The sequence below is a fragment of the Balaenoptera ricei genome, chromosome 18 (genome assembly GCF_028023285.1).
Source record: "Balaenoptera ricei isolate mBalRic1 chromosome 18, mBalRic1.hap2, whole genome shotgun sequence".
Classification (NCBI taxonomy): Eukaryota; Metazoa; Chordata; class Mammalia; order Artiodactyla; family Balaenopteridae; genus Balaenoptera; species Balaenoptera ricei.
In genome coordinates, this window is record NC_082656.1 from 24,253,350 (window position 1) to 24,280,784 (window position 27,435).

At 38.3% G+C, this 27,435-nt stretch overlaps 1 protein-coding gene and 1 non-coding gene across 2 annotated transcripts in view; one reads left to right on the forward strand and one right to left on the reverse strand.

The window, feature by feature from the left end:
* Positions 1 to 27,435, forward strand: part of LOC132352746 (coiled-coil domain-containing protein 86-like) — a 95,324-nt gene that overhangs the window by 6,412 nt on the left and 61,477 nt on the right. Inside the window, exon 3 of the mRNA XM_059903428.1 lies at positions 26,747 to 26,830. Within this exon, the coding sequence (XP_059759411.1) occupies positions 26,747 to 26,830 (84 nt within the window). The remainder of the gene's footprint in view (positions 1 to 26,746; positions 26,831 to 27,435) is intronic.
* On the reverse strand, positions 1,432 to 1,538 carry LOC132352780 (U6 spliceosomal RNA). Its single transcript, XR_009498863.1, has one exon. It is a non-coding gene; the product is annotated as a U6 spliceosomal RNA (small nuclear RNA).

Consider the following 27,435-nt stretch of genomic DNA (forward strand, 5'->3'; position numbering starts at 1 on the left):
ATGTTTCCCTAGGTCTGAAGTGGGTCTCTTGTAGACAAAATATATATGGGTCTTGTTTTTGTATCCGTTCAGTGAGCCTGTGTGTTTTGGTTGGAGCATTTAATCCATTCACGTTTAAGGTAATTATCGATATGTATGTTCCTGTGACCATTTTCTTAATCGTTTTGGGTTTGTTTTTGTAGGTCCTTTTCTTCCCTTGTGTTTCCCACTTAGAGAAGTTCCTTTAGCATTTGTTTTAGAGCTGGTTTGGTGGTGCTGAATTCTCTTAGCTGTTGCTTGTCTGTGGAGCTTTTGATTTCTCCATCGAATCTGAATGAGATCGTTGCCGGGTAGAGTAATCTTGGTTGTAGAGTCTTCCCTTTCATCACTTAAAGTATATCATGCCACTCCCTTCTGGCTTGTAGAGCTTCTGCTGAAAAATCAGCTGTTAACCTTATGGGAGTTCCCTTGTATATTATTTGTCATTTTTCCCTTGCTGCTTTCAGTAATTTTTCTTTGTCTTTAATTTTTGCCAATTTGATTACTATGTGTCGGCGTGTTTCTCCTTGGGTTTATCCTGTATGGGACTCGCTGCGCTTCCTGGACTTGGGTGGCTATTTCCTTTCCCATGTTAGGGAAGTTTTCTACTATAATCTCTTTAAATATTTTCTCGGGTGCTTCCTCTCTGTCTTCTCCTTCTGGGACCCCTATAATGCGAATGTTGTCACGTTTAATGTTGTCCCATAGGTCTCTTAGGCTGTCTTCATTTCTTTTCATTCTTTTTTCTTTATTCTGTTCTGCAAAAGTGAATTCCACCATTCTGTCTTCCAGGTCACTTATCCGTTCTTCTGCCTCAGTTATTCTGCTATTGATTCCTTCTAGTGTAGTTTTCATTTCAGTTATTGTAGTGTTCATCTGTTTGTTTGTTCTTTATTTCTTCTAGGTGTTTTTTCTTTAATTCTTCTATGTCTTTGTTAAACATTTCTTGCATCTTCTCGATCTTTGCCTCCATTCTTTTCCCGAGGTCCTGGATCATCTTCACTATCATTATTCTGAATTCTTTTTCTGGAAGGTTGCTCATCTCCACTTCATGTAGTTGTTTTTCTGGGGTTTTATCTTGTTCCTTCATGTGGTACATAGCCCTCTGCCTTTTCATCTTGTCTATCTTTCTGTGAATGTTGAGATGAGCCTCTGATTTAAGGAAGGTCGGTCTGGCTGGTTGCTGTGAGGAAGATGAGAGAAGAGTAAGAGTGGAAGCAGGATGTCATGGAGGAAATGCAGAAGGTGGTGGCTTGGGGTGGGTGGATCTGTTAGTGTTTGAGGGTCACCTGCGAAGGAAGTGGAGGCTGCTGTGGCTCACTGTGGGGTCAGGGACACTGGCGGTGGCGGCTCTGGCAACTGCTCATTGTCGTGGGCCCTCTAGGATGCTGCCATCTTCTCGCCAAGGCCTGGAAAAACATGGAACACTTCACACATTTGCGTGTCATCCTTGCACAGGGGCCATGCTAATCTTCTTTGTGTCATTCCAATTTTAGTATATGTGCTGCTGAAGCAAGCACTGTAATATATTTTGAAGTCAGGAAGTGTGAGACCTCCAGCTTTGTGCTTCTTTCTTAAGATTGTTATGGAATAAGTAATTTTTTTAATGTTTAAAGCAGTATATGTTTAGTTTTTGTTTTCAACTTGTCTCTTCTTTTTCCTAGTGCCAGCTCTTTGATTTTAGTTTCCATTCTTATTTTATAATCTCTTTCAGATTTTGTCAACTACTCTACAATGTGTGGTATTAAATCTATTAATGGTTGTGTCTGCTCTTCACCTTCAAATGGTTTTATTTCTTGTGTGGTTTGTAATTTGTTATTGTGAACGCTTGTTAAACTGGGGTTGTTTTCCCCATGTAAGTCAAGCACTCCCTTGTGGCTCAATTTTGCATTCACTTTTGCTTGGGCTTCAGGGATTCAGCAGTAGTAGAGAAATTTTTATAATATCCTCTTGGCTTGAGTTTCTTACACTCCCTGGGCATTGTAACTTCTGATGCTCTTTCTCGTGTGAGATTTCAATTTCAAGAAAGATTTTGTTTGTTTTCCATTTAAATTCCCAGCAATTTGTAAGCTTCCTTTTCTCTTTCCTGAGCTGATGGGTAGAGCTCTTCTAGTCCTCTTTATCCAGACAGGGAAATCCTTTCAGGAACTTTGCTCTGTGCAGGATTCCCTTCCTACCTCACACTGCCCCTGGGCCATATCTCCTTTTCCTACCTTCAAGGTAGAACACACCCCTCCTATGCCCCCACTCCCACCCCCACCTGACTCTGTTCCCAGCCCTAGCATCAGGGCTGATATCCATACCCATGCCACCTTGGGCTTCTCTCTCAACAGTTGTTAGAATTACCACTCAGGGTTTGAGTTCTTTTTTCATCTTGGTTTCTTAAGGCTTTTATCTTCCTTGCTCTCCTCTTCCTTCCTTCTCTTCTTTCCTTCCTTCTTCTGAGTTGATTATGTATTCTCTATTATTGCTCTGTGCTTTTACAAAGCATTTCTGTGTGTTTTCAGTTGGATCTGTAGTATCTGTGTGTGGAAGTGATGGTAATGAAAGGAAGCAACTGAATTCAGCTCATGTTGTCTGAGGATCTTGAGTGATCTTCTAAAAATAAAATATATCTTGTCATCCCCAGGTTAAAGCCTGCTGATGACTTGCTATTGCACTTGGATAGATAAACTCCAAAGTCCTTATTTTGGCTTAAAGTGTCCCATATGAGTTGACTCCTATCTCCCTTTGCAACCAGAGGTTATGGTACTTCCCCCCTCATTTAAAGCAGCCTTCTTTCTTTCCTTAGAGTTGTTGCTTCTGCCTGGAATGGACGTCTCCATCCAGATGTCAGATGACAGAATTTTCACCTTCCTAAAGAGGCTTTCCCTGGGACTTCCCTGGTGGTCCAGTGGTTAAGAATCCGCCATCCAATGCACGGGACCCGGGTTCAATCCCTGGTTGGGGAACTAAGATCCCACATGCCACGGGGCAACTAAACCTGTGCGCCACAACTACTGAGCCTGTGAGCCACAACTAGAGAGCCCGTGCACCACAACTACAGAGCCCACACACTCTGGAGCCCATGCACCACAACTACAGAGCACTACAGAGCTCTGGAGCCTGCACGCTACTACTAGAGAGAAGCCTGTGCACCGCAACAAAGAGCCCGTGTGCTGCGATGAAGAGCCCGTGTGCCACAACTAAGACCCGATGCAGCCAAAAATAAATAAATAAATAATTTTTAAAAAGGCTTTCCCTGACTACCCTACCAAAAGTACGACCCCGCTCCTTCCTCTAATATCACCCCGATTCATAGTCTTCATGACACTTATCACTATGTTAATTAATATTAATTTAAGTTTTTACTTGTTCATTATTCATTTTGGAGGCCAGTTGGACAGCGGTTGCTGATGAAGAAGCAAAGAAATAATCAAGGATGAATCCTAGATCTGGGGGCTTGAGCAAGTGAGCAGATGCCTGTGAGAGAAATAGGTATGGGATGGAATCAAGAGTTGTTTTTAAAAGGCTTATGTTTGAGATTTCTATTCTTCATCCTAATGGATACATCAAGTGGGAAGTTGCATATAAAAGTCTGGAAGTCAAGCGAAAATCAGGGATGGACATAAAAGCTTGGGCATCATCAGCATACAGATAATATTTAAAATCATATGACAGTAGTACCCAGGGAAAGCGTGAAGAGTCATTAGAAAAGAGAAGGTAATACATCTTTTAAAGCAATCACCAATGTGGCATAGTCAGAGCTGCAAGGTAATTCCATTGAACAAATATGCAAAAAACAAGGGAGGGCCTTTTGATGAAGAAATTAAGCAGCATGTTCCAAACTTTATTTAATTAACTTACCTCTTACTCTTGTCAGTGGGAAGTTTGGTGCATGGAAATGCCAGTGATGGTCAGTGTAGATTTCCAAAGGAGGAGAAATAAACTTTCTTGACTCTGTCTCCAACAGAACTTGAGCAAATGTACACAAGGATTTCATGAATATTGATTCGTTCCTTCTTTTCCGTAGGAATCGGTGTGGGGTATTCTGACAGAGATGACACATGGGTTTTGTCCAACACGAACAGTTATGTTAGAAATCTCTGGGAAGCTTTGTCTTGGCAGTATCCCTGAAGGCTAGAGAATGGACCAGAAGAGAATTTTCTTCTCTCCTTATTTTGGGGAGACTAAATTATACAGTTAAGCAAGTTATTTGGACTTCAGAGGAGCAGAGTAGTACTAAATTTCTTCAGACAATTTAGTTCAAGGTGGGAATTATGCTCTGTTGTTTTGAGATATGTGATAAGGTTGAAAAATTGTCGACTGTGGTCCTGGTAATAGAATGAACAGGCTCTCTGTCTGCTCTGAATTCCTTGAGCTACAGATCAAATCTTGCTTTTAAATCTAACTTACTTACTACTCTCATTGTCTTCTAGACTTATTTAGGCTATAAAAGGTTTGCCTAGAGGTATGGATTGTTTATGCATATGATGTGGCTGCAACTTGCAGTATATCCATGCCTTTGCTTTATGATTTCAGTCAAAACAAAATTAAAGAATCATAATCACCTGTGTTCAGGAAGTAATGAGGAATATTTTAAAGTTCATGTTTTCATAGATCTTTTGTCAAGAATAGGACTGAAGTTCCAAATGAGATGCATTTTCTATAATGCATGTGGTGGCCCGTCCTGAAATAGCTATTGTTTTTGTCATTCTGATTTGTTGGGCAGACAGTTGAATATTAAACAATAAAAAATAAGTTTTTGTACATGACATTTCATTTTTGGATAACCAGCAACCAAAATTCCCAGGCATTGGGGTTAGTATATTCATCTCCACAGGTGTCCAGAAATGAAATGAAATGTCACCTAAAGCAGTAGACACACTTCATTGCTATTACACCTCAAATTTCCTCCAGTAAAATATTTTATTAAAATTAAATGAAAAACCAAAAGCTGCACAATGGTTGTTCCAGCAGCTTTAATGGGTTTTAGGATGGAGCACACTCCCTACAATTCTACAGTGGATATTTTATTATGCCCAAGACAGTTATTCTGAGAATATTATACTATTCTTTCCTCATCTTTTTGGCTGTGTGTTGAATCAACTAAATTGCAACTTACAAATTTCTGCTTAAAATCTCTGAGAAAATAGCTTTTGTTTCTATTTATAGGTGCAGTATATACTTCCTGAAAATGTTTTCCCTCTCTCCTAATCATTCTCCTTTCTCATCATCTAGTTGTTCATTTAGCATATATTTATTTATGTGCTGTGTTACTGTGTTCATTCTTAGGGATAATCAAAGTTCCTAGGCCCTTATGGAGCTTATAATTTAGCCAAGTAGTCACATGACAACAAAACAACAGCGACAGAAACAGCTTCTTATACTTATTAAATGTTTACTATTTGCCAGATATTATTCTAGGTGAGGTCATGTATTGAATCACATAATCATTACTCTAAGATGTGGGAAAGTGCTATGAGATAGGTTCCATTATTATCCCCATTTTATGGAAAAGGAAACACAGCTGCAGGGAAGTTTTAAGTAACTTACCCAAGGTCACGTGGCTAGAAGTGGCACTAAAGATACAAGGTAATGAGATATAGGATGTTAAGGATATTGTGAAGATCTGATATAGAGGCTCCTGACCTGGTGTCTTAGTCTGCTCAGGCTGCCATAACAAAATACCATAGGTTGGGTGTGGGTGTGAAACACAGAGATTTATTTTCTCACAGTTCTGGAAGCCGGAAAGTCCAATATCAAGCTTTGGCAGGGTTCAGTTTCTGATAAGGGCTTTCTTCTCTGGCTTGTAGGTGGCTGCCTTCTTCTTGTGTCCTCACATAGGAGAAAGAGAGCAAGCTTTCCAATATTCTTCTTTTAAGGCCACTAATCCCATCCTGAGGGCCCCCTCCTCATAACCTCATCTAAACCTAATTACTTCCCAAAGGCTCCAGCTCCAGATACTATCACATTGGAGGTTAGGGCTTCAACACATGAATTCAGCCATAGCGCCCGGTTTTAGAAGTTTTCCAGGTCAAGGATTACAGACCCCTCTCCAGATGAGAAATAATGTTTAACAGCTATGAATAAGACTATTTTAAAAATATCTATCTTTGCTAGATCCCAAAAGAATTATAATGGGTTACTATGTGGATTAGCTTTTTAAGGCCTTTAAGTCTTGGTTTTTTAATCTATAATTTGGGAGGATAGTTGTATATTTATATATATACAGCATTTCTATATGTTAACAGTATATATTTCCATATATGAATATATATGTGAATGGTAAGGTGTGCATGTATGTGTGTGGGGCAGTCAGTGATCTTTTTTGGTATTTTCATATGTGAAGCACTTTTTTAAAAATAAATTTATTTATTCATTTATTTACTTTTGGCTGTGTTGGGTCTTCGTTGCTACACGCAGGCTTTCTCTAGTTGTGGTGAGTGGGGGCTATGCTTTGTTGCGGTGTGCGGGCTTCTCATTGCGGTGGCTTCTCTTGTTGCAGAGCATGGGCTCTAGGCGTGCGGGCTTCAGTAGTTGTGGCATGTGGGCTCAGTAGTTGTGGCTTGTGGGCTCTAGAGTGCAGGCTCAGTAGTTGTGGTGCACGGGCTTAGTTGCTCCACTGCATGTGGGATCATCCCGGACCAGGGCTCGAACCCATGTCCCCTGCATTGGCAGGCGGATTCCTAAGCCCTGCGCCACCAGGGAAGTCCTCATATGTGCAGCACTTTTTAAAGTGCTTTTTAAAGCACTTGGTAAAGTAGATGTGTTTAATCTCACCTGATCATCACAAGTGAGGTGTTATTTTTATTGTCATTTTTACATGTGTAGAAATCGAAGCTAAGAGATCAAGTTTCTTTCCTTTTCAAGGTCTTGCATGCAGTTGGTACGTGGCCAAGCCAAGGTAAGGTACAAGCCACAGACTTCTGATTCTGGGTCAGCACTTTTCGTCTGCCCCATGGCTGCCTGGTGCTGGTGTACATTTTGCCTGACACCTGGGCTCTGAAAAAGATATTTATTCTCTCATATTCTCAGCTGACATTTCATTTTGCTTCCTTGCCATCCATGACTACACCACAGTGTTCAGTGTTTCAGTACACTTTTGAAGTATTGATTTTCAGCTGGCCCCCATCTCAAAGACCCTACCACACACCCATTTCTATTTGCCTCACTTCAGCTCACCATTTATTGTTACTAAGAGTTCCTGGTTTACTCTTGCTCAGTTTACATGCAGACTTGCAGAGTTTTACTGCAGCTCCAGTACTAGGAAAACAGCCGAGTTTCAGAAATGGGAGCAGGTTTTGCTGATTTTTAAGGTTAAAACAATCCTCTTTATACATGTAGAAATATATGCATTTGAATCGTGTCATAAAATCTATACATTGGGTCATATCATAATACCTTTTTTTAAGTGAAATATTTTTTCTTCATTTGCCCTTACCTACTTTCCTGACCCATGTCAGCCTCCACCCCCAGCTAGTCCATGTGTATAATCTAGCATGTGCCCTTCCAAATAATTCTCAGTGCTCAGCTTGTAAAGTCACATGTAATGTCACATGTTTATATATGTGTGTGTTTTACAAAAACAGGTCATTGTTCTACAAAAATGGGTTCATATTATTATTCTTACGTGTGCTTTACATCATCTTGCTTTTTTCTTTCAACATGAGATCATGGAAAATGCTCCAGGTCAACTGTCAGAACTCTAGTTATTCTTTTACTATTTTTAAATTCAGAATGGAAAATTTAAGACATATACAAAGATAGAGAAAATAATATGTTGAATCCCCATTGCCCATCAGCTGGCTTGAACAACTATTGGCATTTTGTTAATCTTATTTCATCTATTCTGCCTGACTTAAATTTTTTCTGTCATTTATTTTTTGCTGGAATATTTTTTTAAGCAAACCTAGACTTTGTTATTTTTATGCAGTAAACACTTCTGTATTTTTCACTAACAGAGGTGTTTAAAAAAACATAACCATATACCATTATCAGTTAAAATTTATAATCGTTCTTTAAAATCATCTATTATCCAGTTCATGTTCAAATCCCCCCAGTTGCCTCAAAAATGTCTTTTTTCAGTAGTTTGAGGATTCGAATGCCAAACATTGCATTTTCCTGATAAGTCTTATGAATCGCTTTTAAATGTATGACAGTTTTCCCTTCCCCTCCCCCTTTAATGCCCCAATTATTGAAGAAATCAGGTTATTTTCTTTGTAGAACTTCCCACCTTCTAGATTTGACTTATTGTAGCCTTATGGTGTCACTTAACACATTCTTCTACCACGTTTTTCCTTTACATACTTACTTGAATATAGAGGATCGACTAGATTCAGGTTCAGTTCTTTTATTTTTTTATTAATTATTTTAATTTTTGGCTCTTTTGGGTCTTTGTTGCTGCGCGCGGGCTTTCTCTAGTTGCGGTGAGCAGGGCTACTCTTTGTTGCGGTGCGGGGGCTTCTCATTGTGGTTGCTTCTCTTGTTGTGGAGCACAGGCTCTAGGCCCGCAGGCTTCAGTAGTTGTGGCACATGGGCTCAGTAGTTGTGGCTCGTGGGCTCTAGAGCGTAGACTCAGTAGTTGTGGCGCACGGGCTTAGTTGCCCTGTGGCATGTGGGGTCTTCCTGGACCAGGGCTCGAACCCGTGTTCCCTGCATTGGCAGGCGGATTCTTAACCACTGCGCCACCAGGGAAGTCCAAGTTAAGTTCTTTTAACAAGAACACTTAATAGCTGGTGCTGTCTGTGCGCTTCCTCTTGCATCAGCATTGGGAAGAATAGAACATTGGCTGGCCCGCTTTAAGTGACATTGAAATTCATCAGTGGGTTCAAGTGTGGTCAGCTTCCTCTCCCCAGTATAAACTTCCTCATTAACCTTTCCTAATGGTTTTAGCATTCAGAATTGAACATTAGTTACATCCATTATTTCACTCAGAGTTGAAAAATGATTTTCTAAATCTATTAATATTTTTCTGCATTTATTCTCTGGAATTCTTCTATGAAGACCTCTCCCTTGTCCATCATCGGTAATCCCAAAAAGCAGTTGTATAGGAAAGGCAGAATAAGGGCTTGATCCTTTCCTTTTATTTGTCAATTTTATGAAAAATGAGTTGGTGCTTTAACAACCCCCAGTGATAGTCAGTTACATATTTGGACTTGCAGATTTTCATATCTATATGTTTTATTTGAAGCTATTATTTTATTCGATGTTCAAATGGTTCCATCCTTGGCCAATGGAAAGCCCTTAGATTTTCTCCTTTTGTCTTCTTTTAATAAAACCCCAGTAATTCATGATGTTTTCCATGCTTTCTGGCACAATAAGGTATACTAGACTTAGTACCTTTTCTACACCAGATCTAGATTGAGTCATTTCTCCAAGTAGGAATGTTCCCTTTTAGTGGAAAATGATATGTAGAGACCACAATCTTGGTTCTAGAAGTAAATTTATTATCTTTTTAATGGGTCTGTGATACTCTGTGACATACCGTGATATATTTAACCATTCTCCATTGCTGGCATTCACCTTTCCCCCAGTTTTGTTAGATTCTGCCATTCAATTGCAAAGCCATATAGAAGATACAAGAAAACTGTTTAAGAAACTTGCTATGGTCCTTGTATCATTAACAGAAATTGAAAAATTGAAAACCAGTACTAAGAGAGTTGAAATTCTTAATAGAAATCTGGTAACCAAACAGTTCTTGGGCATTATGTGAGGACTAAAGGAAAATAACACTTCTTCAGGTCGATAAAGAATTTCTCCTCTACTTCCTGGAGCTTATCTTTAACAAGATGAGAAGCTGATACTCTTTTCTCCTTTCCTCTTTTGGAGAAGAATTTTCCTTCCTTCCCTCAGGAATCTTAGTGGAAACATATTTTCTGTTTGCTTTTTCTGACTGTGCTTCTGGCAAAGAGATACACACTAGCTCTCCAAGTCACGAAGCAGCTTGGACCCCTCATCAGCCCCATACAACTTTGGATGAAGGTGCAGCTGTGTGCCATATTGGCAGTACATTTTATTCTTGCAGAGGGCATTATGGCTTTTTTGATTCTATGTTTTATTTCTTTGCCAATCATCAGACAGTGTGCAGTGGAGGAAACAAAATTTATTGAGAGCTTTAGGCTCTGTGACTAGCAATAACCATTCCTGGCTGGTTACAAAGTTCCCCAGATGCACCATGGTATATAACCCTGACTTTCTAGTTCATTGTAAAATCACAACACTATACTAACTCTGCCAACTGGCCTTCTTTTCAGTATCTACATAAAAAAGAAAGATATTGGTAACACTCTTTTGATAATAAAGCTTTTGATAATACTGATTGACTTTACAAAAAAACTTTTATGGTAGTATAATATACATTACAGAAAATTACACATAAAGTACAGCTTGATAAATTTCTTCAAACTGAACACACTCATATAATCAGCATTTGGATCAATAAATAGTTCATTTTAAGCACCCCCAAAGCCTTGTTATGTTCCTTTCAGTATCTCCCCTTGTACTTCCAAGGACAGCTATTGTCCTGATCCCTAAAAGCATAGATTACTTTTTCCTGGCTTTGTACTTATATAAATGGAATAGTATAGTATATACTCTTTTGCATCTGGCTTATTTCTCTAAACATTTGTAAGGTTCAACCATATGAATATGTGTAATTGTAGATCGTTCATTTTAACTGTCATATGGGATTCTGTTGTGTGTCTCTACTACAATTCATGTATCCATCTTCTGTTTATGAGCATTTGGGTAGTTTCCAACTTGGGGCTATTAAAATAATGTTGCTATCAGCATTCTAGTACATGCCTTTGCTGAACATACGTGTGCATTTCTGTTGGATCTACACCTAGAAGGGAAAGTTATGGTCACAGTGTATGCAGTATGTTCTGCTTTATTAGATAATGCCAAATAGTTTTCCAAAGTGGTTGAACCAAATCAAACACCCATCAGCAGTGTGTGAGACCTCACTGAGACTTGGTATTTTCCATCTTTTTCGTTTATATGTATATATTTTTTTCCTTTTTAAAATTTTATTTTTTATTGAATGGAAGATTCTTTAAATTCTACAGTGCTTTACAATTTTCAAAGGTTTCTCACACATGATTTCATATGATCCCATAATAACCACCTTTTTTCCCCTACCCCTATATTGCGCCTCCCCACTGTAACCACTGGTTTATTCTCTATATCTGTGAGTCTGCTTCTTTTTTGTTTTGTCCACTAGTTTTTTGTATTTTTTAGATTCCACCCATAAGTGATATCACACAGTATTTGTCTTTCCCTCTCTGACTGATTTCACTTAACATAGTGCTCTCCCTGTCTATTCATGTTGCTGCAAATGGCAAAATTTCATTCTTTTTTATGGCTGGATAATATTCCATTGTGTGTATATATATATGCCACATCTTCTTTATCCATTGATCTGTTGATGGACACTTAGGTTGCTTCCATACCATGGCAATTGCAAATAATGCTGCTATGAACATTGGGGTGCATGTATGTTTTCGAATTAGTGTTTTTATTTTTTTCAAGTATATACCCAAGAGTGGAATTGTTGGGTCATATGGTAGCTCTATTTTTTTAGTTTTTTGAGAAACCTTAATTTATATGTGTGTGTGTGTATATATATATATATATATATATATATATATATATATATATATATATATACTTCTGAGTGGAAAGAAGATTCCCAGAGTAGAGAAGACTTTCTAATACCAACCTCCAGGTTCTGTCTGAAGTGTAGCAATAGTTATGGGGTAGTTTAGGCAGGGTCTCTGACAACGCCATAATTTATCTCATTGATGATGAAGGATGGGCCAGATGTATACAAACAGCTTTTGAATTCCATCAAGGAGAAGAAACCTATGAATTTACTGACTTTAGAGCGCAGTCAACTGTTGCCTTCTGATGTTTATTATTATATAAATTTTATGACAAAAATAAAGACAGCAAAAAAAAATTCACAATTCCATAACTGTAACACAATAATAATACTTGAGTTCACTCATCCACAAACATAGCTGAATTATATATGGTTGTAATCATAATCTAGACATAATTTCATATGATGCTTTTTTGAACTGAATGTTGTATCTAAAGACTCTCTCATGTTGTTTCAGTATTTCTTTATTATAAATTTAGATTGCTTCTAAAGTTTTACCATTCTAGAGAGGTCTGTAGAAAATAGCTTCATCAGCTTACCTTTCCTTTTTTTAAAAAAAATTCTTTAGGCTAAATTCCTAACAGTGGGATTACTGAATAGAAAATTATCTTTTTTTTTGGCTCTGGATTTATCATACATCTTCTTTCCAAATGGCTCTCCATAATTTATGCAAGTGGAATCCAGTCTTCTTGGAAACCAAAAGAACTTAGTTTTTCTTATAGCAACACACACTTTGTTAGGTTCATGAACAAATGTACAACATATTGTAAAAGTAAATTCCTTGCATATGGAAGATTTAGAAGTTCTTTCTTTATTTGTAATATCCAAATCTGGGAACAATCCAAATTTCCACTAGTAGATCAATAGATATTAAATTGTGGTACATCCATACAATGGAATACTGTTTAGCAATTAAAAGTAAGGAATCATTGATACATGGCAACATGGATGAATTACAAAATAATTATGCTCAGTGAAAGAAGCCAGACAAAAAAGAGTATATATTGTATGATGCCATTGTATTATCTCTAAAAAATGGAAACTGATCATAGTGACAGAAAGCAGATCAGTGATTGCCTGGGGACACTGAGGTGGGGGTGGAGAGGGGCAAGAAGGACAGATTACAAAGGAGCACATGGAAAATTTAGGGGTTGATAGATGTGTTTACAGTAAGTCTCCTACATATGAACGAGTTCTGTTCCAAGAGCGTGTTCATAAGTCCAATTTGTTCATTAGTCCAACAGAGTTAGCCTAGGTACCCAACTAACACAATCGGCTATATACTGCTTTTATGCTTTCTTCTGGACATCCTGGGCTTGAAATAAAGATACTGCACTACTGTACTCTATACAGTACTGTACAGTAAAGAACACAAAAGCACAACCACTTGTAGAGGAAGCACACATGACAGTGTACTCCAGATATGTGAACTAACTTATGTGACTGGACATGCTAACCCATGTTCGCATCTTTGAAAGTTCGCAACTTGAAGGTTTGTATGTAGGGGACTTACTGTACGTGATTGTGATGATAGTTTCATGAGCATACAGTCGGTCCTCCATATCTGCAGGTTCTGTATCAGCAGATTCAACCAACAGAGGGTCAAAAACGTTGGGAAAAAGAAAAAAGTTCCAGAAAGTGCCAAACACCAAAACTTGAATTTGCGATGCTTTAGCAGCTATTTACATTGTATTTACAATTATTTATATAGCATTTACATTGTATTAGGTATTATAAGTAATCTAGAGATGATTTAAAGTATACGAGAGGGGAGACATCAAGATGGTGGAGGAGTAAGACGTGGAGATCACCTTCCTCCCCACACATACATCAGAAATACATCTACATGTGGAACAACTCCTACAGAACACCTACTGAATGCTGGCAGAAGACCTCAGACTTCCCAAAAGGCAAGAAATTCCCCACATACCTGGGTAAGGAAAAAGAGAAAAGGAAAAACAGAGACAAAAGAATAGGGACGGGACCTGCACCTCTGGGAGGGAGCTGTGAAGCAGGAAAATTTTCCACACACTCGGAAGCCCCTTCGCTGGTGGAGACGGGGGGGTGGGTGGGGGGAAACTTTGGAGCCACAGAGGAGAGTGCAGCAACAGGGGTGCAGAGGGCAAAGTGGAGAGATTCCTGCACAGAGGATCAGTGCCGACCAGTATTCACCAGCCTGAGAGGCTTGTCTGCTCACCCACCGGAGTGGGTGGGGGCTGGGAGCTGAGACTCAGGCTTCAGAGGTCAGATCCCAGGGACAGAACTGGCGTTGGCCGTGTGAACACAGCTGGAAGGGGGCTAGTGCACCACAGCTAGCCAGGAGGGAGTCGGGGGAAAAGTCTGGAACTGCCAAAGAGGCAAGAGACCGTTGTTTCGGGGTGCATGAGGAGAGGGATTCAGAGTACTGCCTAAGGGAACTCCAGAGACAGGCATGAGCTGTGGCTATCAGCGCGGACCCCAGAGATGGACATGAAATGCTAAGGCTGAGGCTGCAGCCAGCAAGAAGCCTGTGTGCAAGCACAGGTCACTATCCACACCTCCCCTCCTGGGACCCTGTGCAGCCTGCCACTGCCAGGGTCCCATGATCCAGGGACAACTTCACCGGGAGAACACACGGTGTGCCTCAGGCTGTTGTAACGTCATGCTGGCCTCTGCCGCTGCAGGTTCACCCCGCATTCCATACCCCTCCCTTCCCCTGGCCTGAGTGAGCCAGAGCCCCCTAATCAGCTGCTACTTTAACCCCATCCTGTCTGGATGGGGAACAGATGCCCTCAGGCGACCTTCACAGAGGCAGGGCCAAATCCAAAGCTGAACCCCAGGAGCTGTCTGAACAAAGAAGAGAAAGGGAAATTTCTCCCATCAGCCTCAGGAGCAGCGGATTAAATCTCCACAATCAACTTGAGGTACCCTGCATCTCTGGAATACCTGCATAGAAAATGAATCATCCCAAAATTGAGGTGGTGGACTATGGGAGCAACTGTAGACTTGGGGTTTACTTTCTGCATCTCATTTGTTTCTGGTTTTATGTTTATCTTAGTTTAGTATTTAGAGCTTATCATCATTGGTAGATTTATTTATTGATTTGGTTTCTCTCATCCTTTTTCTTTAATATATAGAGATATATATTTTTTTCCTTTTTCTCTTTTTGTGAGTGTTTATGTGTATGCTTCTTTGTGTGATTTTGTCTGTATAGCTTTGCTTTTACATTTGTCCTAGGGTTCTGTCTGTCCGTTTTTTTTGTTTGTTTTTAGTATGGTTTTTAGAGCTTGTTATAATTGGTGGATTTGTTTTTTGGTTTCGTTGCTCTCTTCTTTCTTTCTTACTTTTTTTTCTTTTTTTAATTTAATTTTTTTATTTTTAATAATTAAAAAAAATTTATTTTAATAACTTTCTTTCCTTCCTTCCTTCCTCCCTTCCTTCGTCACTTCTTTCCTTCCTTCCTTCCTTTCTTTTCTTTCTTTCTCCCTTTTCTTCTGAGCTGTGTGGCTGACAAGGTCTTCGTGCTCTGGCCGGGTGTCAGGCCTCTGCCTCTGAGGTGGGAGAGCTGAATTTGGGACACTGGTCCACCAGAGACCTCCCGGCTCTATGTAACATCAAATGGTGAAAGCTCTCCCAGAGATCTCCAACTCAATGCTAAGACCCAGGTCCACTCAATGACCAGCAGGCTACAGTGCTGGACACCCTATGCCAAACAACTACCAAGACAGGAACACAACTCCACCCATTAGCAGAGAGGCTGCCTAAAATCATAATAAGGTCACAGACACCCCAAAACACACCACCGGACGTGGTCCTGCCCACCAGAAAAACAAGATCCAGACTCATCCACCAAAACACAGGCACCAGTCCCCTCCACCAGGAAGCCTACATAACCCACTGAACCAACCTTAGCTACTGGGGGCAGACACCAAAAACAATGGGAACTATGAGCCTGCAGACTGCATAAAGGAGACCCCAAACACAGTAAGTTAAGTAAAATGAGAAGACAGAGAAACACACAGCAGATGAAGGAGCAAGGTAAAAACCCACCAGACTAAACAAATGAAGAGGAAATAGGCAGTCTACCTGAAAAAGAATTCAGAGTTATGATAGTAAAGATGATCGAAAATCTTGAAAATAGAATAGAGAAAATATAAGAAACGTTTAGCAATGACCTAGAAGAACTAAAGAGCCAACAAACGATGATGAACAACACAATAAATGAAGTTAAAAATTCTCTAGAAGGAATCAATAGAATAACTGAGGCAGAAGAACGGATATGTGACCGGGAAGATAAAATAGTGGAAATAACTACTGCAGAGCAGAATAAAGAAAAAAGAATGAAAAGAATTGAGGACAGTCACAGAGACCTCTGGGAAACATTAAAAACACCAACCTTCGAATTATAGGGGTCCCAGAAGAAGAAGAGAAAAAGAAAGGGACTGAAAATATTTTAAGAGAGTATAGTTGAAAACTTCCCTAATATGGGAAAGGAAATAATCAAGTCCAGGAAACACAGAGAGTCCCATACAGAATAAATCCAAGGAAAAATACGCCAAGACACATACTAATTAAACTATCAAAACTTAAATACAAAGAAAAAATATTAAAAGCAGCAAGGGAAACACAACAAATAATATACAAGGGAATCCCTATAAGGTTAACAGCTGATCTTTCAGAAGAAACTCTGCAATCCAGAAGGGACTGGCAGGACATAATTTAAAGTGATGAAAGGGAAGAACCAACAACCAATATTACCCAGCAAGGAGCTCATTCAGATTTGACGGAGAAATTAAAACCTTTAGAGACAAGCAAAAGCTAAGAGAATTCAGCACCACCAAACCAGCTTTACAACACATGCTAAAGGAACTTCTCTAGGCAGGAAACACAAGAGAAGGAAAAGACTTACAACAACACACCCAAAACAATTAAAAAATGGTACTAGGAACATACATATCGATAACTACCTTACATGTAAATGGAATAAATGCTCCAACCAAAAGACATAGACTGGCTGAATGGATACAAAAACAAGACCCGTATATATGCTGTCTACAAGAGACCCACTTCAGACCTAGGGACCCATACAGACTGAAAGTGAGGGGATGGAAAAAGATATTCCATGCAAATGGAAATCAAAAGAAAGCTGGAGTAGCAATTCTCATATCAGACAAAATAGACTTTAAAATAAAGACTATTACAAGAGCCAAGGAAGGACACTACATAATGATCAAGGGATCAATCCAAGAAGAAGATATAACAATTGTAAATATTTATGCACCCAACATAGGAGCACCTCAATACATAAGGCAAATGATAACAGCCATAGAAAGGGAAATCGACAGTAACACAATCATAGTAGGGGACTTTAACACCCCACTTTCACCAATGGACAGATCATCCAAAATGAAAATAAATAAGGAAACACAAGCCTTAAATGATACATTAAACAAGATGGACTTAATTGATATTAATAGGACATTCCATCCAAAAGCAACAGAATACACTTTCTTCTCAAGGGCTCATGGAACATTCTCCAGGATTGATCATATCTTGGGTCACAAATCAAGCCTTGTTAAATTTAAGAAAATTGAAATCGTATCAAGTATCTTTTCCGACCACAATGCTATGAGACTAGATATCAATTACCGGAAAAAATCTGTAAAAAATACAAACACATGGAGGCTAAACAATACATTACTAAGTAACCAAGAGATCACTGAATAAATCAAAGAGGAAATCAAGAAATAACTAGAAACAAATGACAATGAAAACGTGACGACTTCAAACCTATGGGATGCAGCAAAAGCAGTTCTAAGAGGGAAGTTTACAGCAATACAGTCCTACCTGAAGAAACAAGAAACATCTCAAATGAACAACCTAAACTTACACCTAAAGCAATCAGAGAGAGAAGAACAAAAAAACCCCAAAGTTAGCAGAAGGAAGGAACATAAAGATCATATCAGAAATAAATGAAAAAAAATGAAGGCAACAGTAGCAAAGATCAATAAAACTAAAAGCTGGTTCTTTGAGAAGATAAACAAAATTGATAAACCATTAGCCAGACTCATCAAGAAAAAAAGGGGGAAGGCTCAAATCAACAAAATTAGTAATGAAAAAGGAGAAGTAACAACTGACACTCCAGAAATACAAAGGGTCATGAGAGATTACAACAAACAACTATATGCCAATATAATGGACAATCTGGAAGAAATGGACAAATTCTTAGAAAAGCACAGCCATCCCAGACTGAACCAGGAAGAAATAGAAAATATAAACAGACCAATCACAAGCACTGAAATTGAGACTGTGATTAAAAATCTTCCAACAAACAAAAGCCCGGGACTAGATGGCTTCACAGGCAAATTCTGTCCAACATTTAGAGAAGAGCTAACACCTATCCTTCTCAAACTCTTCCAAATATAGCAGATTGAGAAACTCTCCCAAACTCATTCTATGAGGCCACCATCACCCTGATACCAAAACCAGACAAAGATGTCACAAAGAAAGAAAACTACAGGCCAATATCACTGATGAACATAGATGCAAAAATCCTCAACCAAATACTAGCAAACAGAATCCAACAGCACATTAAAAGGATCGTACACCATGATCCAGTGGGGTTCATCCCAGGAATGCAAGGATTCTTCAATATACGCAAATCAATCAATGTGATAAACCATATTAACAAATTGAAGGAGAAAACCATATGATCATATCAATAGATGCAGAAAAAGCTTTTGACAAAATTCAACACTGATTTATGATAAAAACCCTCCAGAAAGTAGGCATACAGGGAGTTTACTTCAACATAATAAAGGCCATATGTGACAAAGCCACAGCCAACATTGTTCTCAATGGTGAAAAACTGAAACCATTTCCACTAAGGTCAGGAACAAGACAAGGTTTTCCACTCTCACCGCTATTATTCAACATAGTTTTGGAAGTTTTAGGCACTGCAATCAGAGAAGAAAAAGAAATAAAAGCAATCCAAATCGGAAAAGAAGAAGTAAAGCTGTCACTGTTTGCAGATGACATGATACTATACATAGAGAATCCTAAATATGCTACCAGAATACTAGAGCTAATCAATGAATTTGGTAAAGTAGCAGGATAAAAAATTAATGCACAGAAATCTCTTGCATTCCTATACACTAATGATGAAATATCTGAAAGAGAAATTAAGGAAACACTCCCATTTACCACTGCAATGAAAAGAATAAAATACCTAGGGATAAACCGACCTAAGGAGACAAAAGACCTGTATGCAGAAAACTATAAAACACTGATGAAAGAAATTAAAGATGATACAAACAGATGGAGAGATATACTATGTTCTTGGATTGGAAGAATCAACATTGTGAAAATGACTCTACTACCCAAAGCAATCTACAGATTCAATGCAATCCCTATCAAACTACCACTGGCATTTTTCACAGAACTGGAACAAAAAATTTCCCAATTTGTATGGAAACACAGAAGACCCCGAATAGCCAAAGCAATTTTGAGAAAGAAAAACGGAGCTGGAGGAATCAGGCTCCCTGACTTCAGACTGTACTACAAAGCTATGGTAATCAACACAGTATGGTACTGGCACAAAAACAGAAATATAGATCAATGGAACAGGATAGGAAGCCCAGAGATAAACCCATGCACATATGGTCACTTTATTTTTGATAAAGGAAGCAAGAATATACAATGGAGAAAAGACAGCCTCTTCAATAAGTGGTGCTGGGAAAACTGGACAGCTACATGTAAAAGAATGAAATTAGAACACTGCATAACACCATACACAAAAATAAACTCAAAATGGATTAAAGACGTAAATGTGAGGCCAGACACTATAAAACTCTTAGGGGAAATGTAGGCAAAACACTCTATGACCTAAATCACAGCAAGGTCCTTCTTGACCCACCTCCTAGAGAAATGGAAATAAAAACAAAAATAAACAAATGGGACCTAATGAAACTTAAAATCTTTTTTTTTTGCACAGCAAAGGAAACCATAAAGAAGACAAAAAGACAACCCTCAGAATGGGAGAAAATATTTGCAAATGAAGCAACTGACCAATGATTAATCTCCAAAATTTACAAGCATCTCATGCAGCTCAATATCAAAAAAAAAAACAACAACCGAATCCCAAAAATGGGCAGAAGACCTAAATAGACATTTCTCCAAAGAAGATATACAGATTGCCAACAAACACATGAAAGGATGCTCAACATCACTAATCATTAGAGAAATGCAGATCTAAACTACAATGAGGTATCACCTCACACCAGTCAGAATGGCCATCATCAAAAAATCTACAAACAATAAATGCTGGAGAGGGTGTGGAGAAAAGGGAGCCCTCTTGCACTGTTGGTGGGAATATAAATTGATACAGCCACTATGGAGAACAGTATGGAGGTTCTTTAAAAAAGTGAAAATAGAACTACCATACGACCCAGCAATCCTACTACTGGGCATGTACCCTGAGAAAACCATAATTCAAAAAGAGTCATGTAGCACAGTGTTCATTTCAGTTCTATTTACAATAGCCAGCACATGGAAACAACGTAAGTGTCCATCAACAGACAAACGGATAAAGAAGATGTGGCACATATATACAATGGAACATTACTCGCCATAAAAAGAAACGAAATTGAGTTATTTCTAGTGATGTGGATGGGCCTAGAGTCTGTCATACAGAGTGAAGTAAGTCAGAAAGAGAAAAACTAATAACTGTATGCTAACACATATATATGGAATCTAAAAAAAAAAAAAAGCGTTCTGGAGAACCTAGGGGCAGGGCAGGAATAAAGACACAGACATAGAGAATGGACTTGAGGACATGGGTAGTGGGAAGCGTAAGCTGGGACAAAGTGAGAGAGTGGCATGGACATATATACAGTACCAGATGCACAATAGATAGCTAGTGGGAAGCAGCGCATAGCACAGGGAGATCAGCTCGGTGTTTTGTGACCACCTAGAGGGGTGGGATAGGGAGGATGGGAGGGAGATTCAAGAGGGAGGAGATATGGACATATATGTATATGTATAGCTGATTTACTTTGTTATAAAGCAGAAACTAACACACCATTGTAAAGCGATTATACTCCAATAAAAATGTTTAAAAAAAAGAAATTAAAACTGAGAAAAATTTAAAACATTAATTCATTTAAAAATAAGTTAATTACATTTTAACATAAATTTTTGTTAATGAAAACTAAGTAAACTTTCCAAAACAAACAAAGAAAAATAAATGAAGTATTTGAGAGAATGTGCATAGGTTATATACAAATACTACACCATTTTATATAAGGGAATTGAACATCTTTGGAGTTTGGTATCCACAGAGACTGTGGAACCAATCTCCTGCAGATACAGAGGGACAACTGAATGCATATGTCCAAACGTATCAAGTTGTACACTGTAAATACATGCAGTTTACTTCATATTAATTTTACCTCAATCAAGCTGTCTCAAAAAATAAAATTTCTTGCTCAATATTTCCAACTCTTTGAACATTACAAGCAAATGAGGAACATGAGTTGTTGTTAATTCATTATTATTAGGTAGTAATAATGGGTTTAAGGGACACAATATTGTATTTCCCCCTAAAATATACTCAAGTACTAACCCCCACTACCTAGGAATGTGATCTTATTTGGAAACAGGGACTTTGCAAGCACAATCAAGTTAAGATGAGGTCATACTGGATCAGGGTGGGCCTCGAATCTAGTGCTTGGTATCCCCTAAGAGGAGAGGATGCATGGACAGACACACAGAGAGAATAACGCCATGTGTAGATAGAGGCAGAGACTGGAGTGATGTAGCTACTCTAATCCCAGTAACACCAAGGATTGTTGAGAGCTACTAGAAGCTGGGAAGAGGCAAGGAAGGATTCTTCTCTAGAACTTTCAGAGGGTACATGGCCCTGCTGACACCTTGATTTCAGACTTCTGGCCTGTAAAACTGTGAGAGAATACATTTTTGTTGTTTTGAAATTACCAGAAGTGATAATTTGTTACATCAGCCCTTGGAAACTAATACATACAGCAACATGCTTTTATTAGCTAGTCTACTCTAATTTTAAACAAAGTTGATTATAATACCAAAGGAAATATACATGATATCTGTATTATAGAACCAGATGTCTGATTATTTCATGTCTGATGAAACTTTGTATTTTATAAAGTGAATCCCCCTTTGTTCTGTCCTTGTTTCTCTCCTATCTCCAGTAGCCACATGTGTTACCATCATGTCTTTATATTAATATGAACACAGTGATTATCAAAGAATTGTCTGTGGATGCTTGGTGATCCCTGAGACACTTCCAGGGAGTCTGTGAGGTCAAAACTGTTCTCAGTTTTGATTTTTTCACTGTGTTGATTTTTTGATTTTTTCACTGTGTTGACATTTGTCATTTGTCAGTGATAGTACAAAAGCAATGGTAGATAAAACTGCTGACATCTTAGCACAAATCAAGATAGTACCACCAACTGCACTAGTAGACGTTTTATTCTTCATCTGCATGTACTGGCAGAAAACAAAAAAAAAAAGTTTCACTTAGGAATCACCTTGATGAAGCAGCAGTATTATTAATTTTATTAAATCTTCATCCTTGGGTGTACGTGTCTTTTTAACAGCCTGTGTGATGATACGGGGAGTACAAATAATGTCTTTCTGTTACATAGAAAAGTCCAAAAAAAAAAAAAAAAGCACTTGTGTGGTTGAGTTTTGAACTGAACTAGCAGCTTTTTTCATGAACACCATTTTTATTTGACAGACAGACTCTGGTTATTCAAATTATTCAGACTTGGGTACTTAGCAGACATGCCCCTCTATGCCCAGAGGTTTTCCTTTGGTGACAGAAATCTTAAGAGATTGTGTTTCCTTTACTGAGAATGACATTTCCTGTAAAATCTTAAACACAGGTAAATCTCAGGGAGTTACAGGGATTTGCTGAAGGACACATACCATAAAGTAGCAGACATGGGCTTAGAAACCAGGCCCCCTTACTTCCAGCCTGCTACTCTTCCCATTTCACTAAATGAGACAGGTGGCTTTTCATATTTCATGCATCCTCTCCTTGAGACAGAATTAATGCTGCAAGAGAAAGAAATGCCAGGTGGAAAAACTGACAAGTCAGATATTACACAGGCACTTAATTTTTATTTTGTAATTTTCACAATCTGAGCAACCAAGTAGAATACATAAAGAAGACACTAAAATGTGGCATAATAAAATTCATTTGACCAGAAATACGGGCTTCCATGTTTTTGTCTCCAGCTCAGGTTTTTTTTTTTTCATTTTTAATGTCAACTGTTCTCTGAGTCCAGCGCTCACTTTGGCAAAAACTACATTTAGTTGCAAATTGAGACACGGTGCATAGCTGCTATGGTTAAGGAATTCAGAATCTTATCCAATATAAGGCCTTGAGGGCAGAAAGAAATGCTGAGTGAAAAACATTTAAATGTTGCCATGTCCGTATGAGTGCCTGAAATAAATATTAACTGTTATTTCTGCAAACTTTCCCTCTGTTTTATGTACTTCATTTCCCCCACTTTTGAGTCTACAGTGTATTTCAGCAACATTATGGGTTTCTACTCATGATGAGTGTTCTCAGCGTGGGCTGGGTCAGTGTTTGTAGCTCAGCTGGCTGGTGCCAGAGTGGAGGGCACATCTGATTTGATTCCACCCCAGGCACTGAAGGATTTTGAAGATTTTCCTCCTAATATTTGGCTTTACTTGATAATCCCAGAGCATGCTGGGAAATCTCAGCAAGAGGAAAAATTTAGTAACCACAGGGAGGCCTGCTTGCAGGGTTGTGGGTAAGTATGAAAGCTTATGAGTATGACTGTTAATGACTTGTATGTTCTGCTTTTCACAAGATTTTCTTTCAACAAAAAGTGTGTAGGCTTGTGAGGACAGACAGCTTTTAGAAAACTCAGCCGTCCCCAGAAAGACAAATGCATGATTGAGTCATTTCCCAAGAGAGAAGCCACTAGTCAGCCAGGTATGTGGAACCATGTGGTTCAGAATTTAGAATTTCAAAAGCAGGAGCGGGCAAAGGGTTGCATAGGATTTTAGCCTCACGTTTTCATCATCATTTTTCTTTCTTATTTTTGAGTACTGAAATTGCCCTTGGCATATGCAGAATAAGAGACATGCTATCTACCTCTAGTCAACGTTGGGGAAAGTGTTCAATTCAGAAATAGACTTTGTAGCCGAGAAGGTGATCAAATCTCAGAGGCTTGAAGAGTTTTTCTGTGTGTGTGCAAACCAGTTTCTCATGTATCTTCTTTTTGATTCTGTTTTCCCCCTTTTTGTTGTTGTTGTTTGTTTATATATAGTCACTAAGACTCTCTGTCTTGGAAATGTTTAACAATAGGCTAGATATTTATTTGGTCTGGGTGCTCCAGATGTGAGCTGGCCCAGAGGAGGTGGTGGTGGAGATGGAGCCTTTGCACTATGCACTGGGAGTGGGCAGATTTCACTGACTGGGTTACAAGGCTCTGAAGCATTCTGTACTTAAAACTAGCTTTTCCGAGCATGCAGAGGCATGTGACAGTGGCTGATCTTGACATAGAGGGAATCTAGCCAGAGGTGTCTGTGTACAGCATGTCCCAAAGTACAAGGAAGCTTGCCTCATGACCCTGTACCTATAGGGCTAACCTAACATGACAGCTAGGATGACTCTGGTCTTCTATATGCTGGAGACAACTTCACCTTCATTTAATTGAATACAGCTCACTTTATTAGGTTCCTACTAAGAAAAATGCATGAGATTTGAACATAATTAATTCTTGTGACTTACTACCCTCACTTTATTTATTTATTTATTTTTAAAAATTTATTTATCTATTTATTTATTTATGGCTGCGTTGGGTCTTCGTTGCTGCGCACGGGCTTTCTCTAGTTGCGGCGAGCAGGGGCTACTCTTCGTTGCAGTGTGCGGGCTTCTCATTGCGGTGGCTTCTCTTTGTTGCGGAGCACAGGCTCTAGGTGCGCGGGCTTCAGTAGTTGTAGCACACAGGCTCTAGAGCGCAGGCTCAGTAGTTGTGGTGCACGGGCTTAGTTGCTCCGTGGCATGTGGGATCTTCCCAGACCAGGGCTCGAACCCGTGTCCCCTGCATTGGCAGGCGGATTCTCAACCACTGCACCACCAGAGAAGCCCTACCCTCACTTTAAATTGTAGGAAACAGAAGATTAGAGAGAATAAGTGGCTTATCCAAGTTCATACAATTGGTTCTTCTCACCACATGTCTTCATTGTGATAAAAGAGACAACTTTCCTTTCTGTGACAAAAATACAGTCTCCTGCTCACATTAGTGAGTCTATGATTTAAAAAAAAAAAAAAAGACTTTATTTTTCTAGATTGCTTTTAAATTCACAGAAAAATTGAGAAAAGGGTACAGAGGTTGCCCATATATTACCTGCCTCCCTGACCCCCACCCATTGTCAACATCCCTCTCCGGATTGGTATATTTGTTAAAGTCAATAAGCCTACATTGACACATCATTATCACTCAAAGTCCATAGTTTACAGTAGGGTTCACTCTTGGTGTTGTACATTCTATGGGTTTGGACAAATGTATAATAATCTGTGTCCATTATTATGGTATCATATATAGCATTTTCACTGCCCTAAAAATCCTCTGTAATCTGCCTATTCACCTCTCCACACTGCCCTTCCTGCAACCCCTGGCAATGACTGATCTTTTTACTGTCTCCATAGTTTTGCCTTTGTCAGAATGCCATATAGTTGGAATCACATGGTATATAGCCTTTTCAGATTGGCTACATCCACTTAGTAATATGCATTTAAGACTCCTCCATGTCTTTTAATGGCTTGTTAGCTCATTTCTGTTTAGCACCAAAAAATATTCTACTGTCTGGATGTACCACAGTTTATTTACCAGTTTACCTACTGAAGAATATCTTGGTTGCTTCCAAGTTTTGGCAGCTATGAATAAAGCTGCTATAAAAACCTAACTGCATTCCTCAAATTTTGCTATGTAACGTTTTTATTATTGTTCTAAATTTTTAGAATGATTTCTCCATTCATCCATGAATTATTTAGAAGCATATTTTTAACTTTCTAAATACATGGACTTTAAAAAAATCTTTCTATCATTGATTTCTAATTTAATATTATTAGATTAAATTAGAATTTAATGCAGAGAATGAAGATTATGATAGGATTCTTCAAAATTTATTGAGATTTTCCTTATATGGTCAGTTTTTATAGATAGTCCATGCATACTTCAATAGAATGTTTACTCTCTGTGTTCTGTAAATATGTATTAATATAGGGATTATTTGTTTTTCAAATATCCTATTACTCTTTCTTTGCTTTCTTGATCTCTAAATTGCTGAGAGGTGTGTTAAAATCTTTTACTATGATGGTTGATATGTCAATTTCTCCTTTTCACTCTGTAACTTTTCGTTGTACATATTTGAAGGTATTTTATTGTGTGCATACGGGTTTAGAATTTTTATATCTTTCTGGAAAATTAACTTTTATTAATACATAAAAGCCTTCTTTATTAACAATGATTTTTACCCTTAAAGCTTATTTTTTGTCTGATATTATTTTAATTATACCATATTTCTTTTGGTTAGTACATGCATAATATGTAATTTTTCTATACTTTTAATCCTCTGTGTTTTTTTGCTTTAGATGTTCCTTTTGTAAATTTTGTTTTTTGATGTGACTATTTAAAAAAAATATGGTTTGACATTCTTTGTCTTAGTTGGACAGTTGAGTCTATTTACATATATTTGGATCTTATTCTTCCACCTTCTTTTTAAATTTTGTTTGACCAGACTCCTTTTGTGCAGTAAGTAGGTTGAGCTTTCCCCACTAAGGTAACGAAATTATCAAGGTGTTTTTTGAGCACAGTTTAATACACATACCGATGCCTATTAAATACATACCCCTCTAAGAAGTAGGTTATTTTTACCTTTATTTTACATCCAAGGAAACTGAGCCAGAATGGTTAATTACCTGGCTCTAGGTCACAAAGCATTTGTGTGGCAAAGATTAGATTTGAACCAAGATCTTCTGGAATTGGAGTCCAAGTCCCTTATCTTTTCATGCTTCCATCTTGTCCTCAGGATAGAGTCATCTCCAGTGGAACTGAAGATAAGAAGATCAAAGGAAGAAGAGGACTTCAGGAAAAGCCAGTAAGGAGTGCTGAGGTCAGAACTTTTATTGTCTTTAAAAAAGGATTGATTAGAGTTTTGAAAGTAAACAACTTTTTGCTTTGTCCTTGTTTCTTTGATGGAATTTACTCATCAGAAAGTGAAGATGTTTGCTACAATATAAGCAGCATTTAAACACATAGTCATTTTTTTATTAGTCATGGTATTTCACCCATGATGAAATGAAAGTTTCATAAAACCATAATTTGGAACGGAAATGGATGGTGATTTTGTCAGTTTTCTTGATAAGTAGAGAGATATGAGGAATATTATTGAACAAGGCTGACAATGAGAAGACCTAAGCCCATGTTCATTTCAGTGATTCACAAAAGAGATCAAAGTAAAATTTCTCTCTGTTTAAAGTATTCTGTTTTATTGTTTAAAAATTCACTTGGCAAGAATTTCTTGAGAATTTTTCTCAGGGTCACTGAAGCTAGTTTTGGTAATAAGTTTAGGCTTTGAAGGCAAGCAGTGATTTGGTTGAAAGAAAATTTGATCATTAATTGTCTAAAAGTATAGAGATTGTGTGATTAAGGGGTAGGGAGGCAACTACAACTATTTTGGGGGGACTGAAGACTATAAATTTAAACAGTCTGATTTTG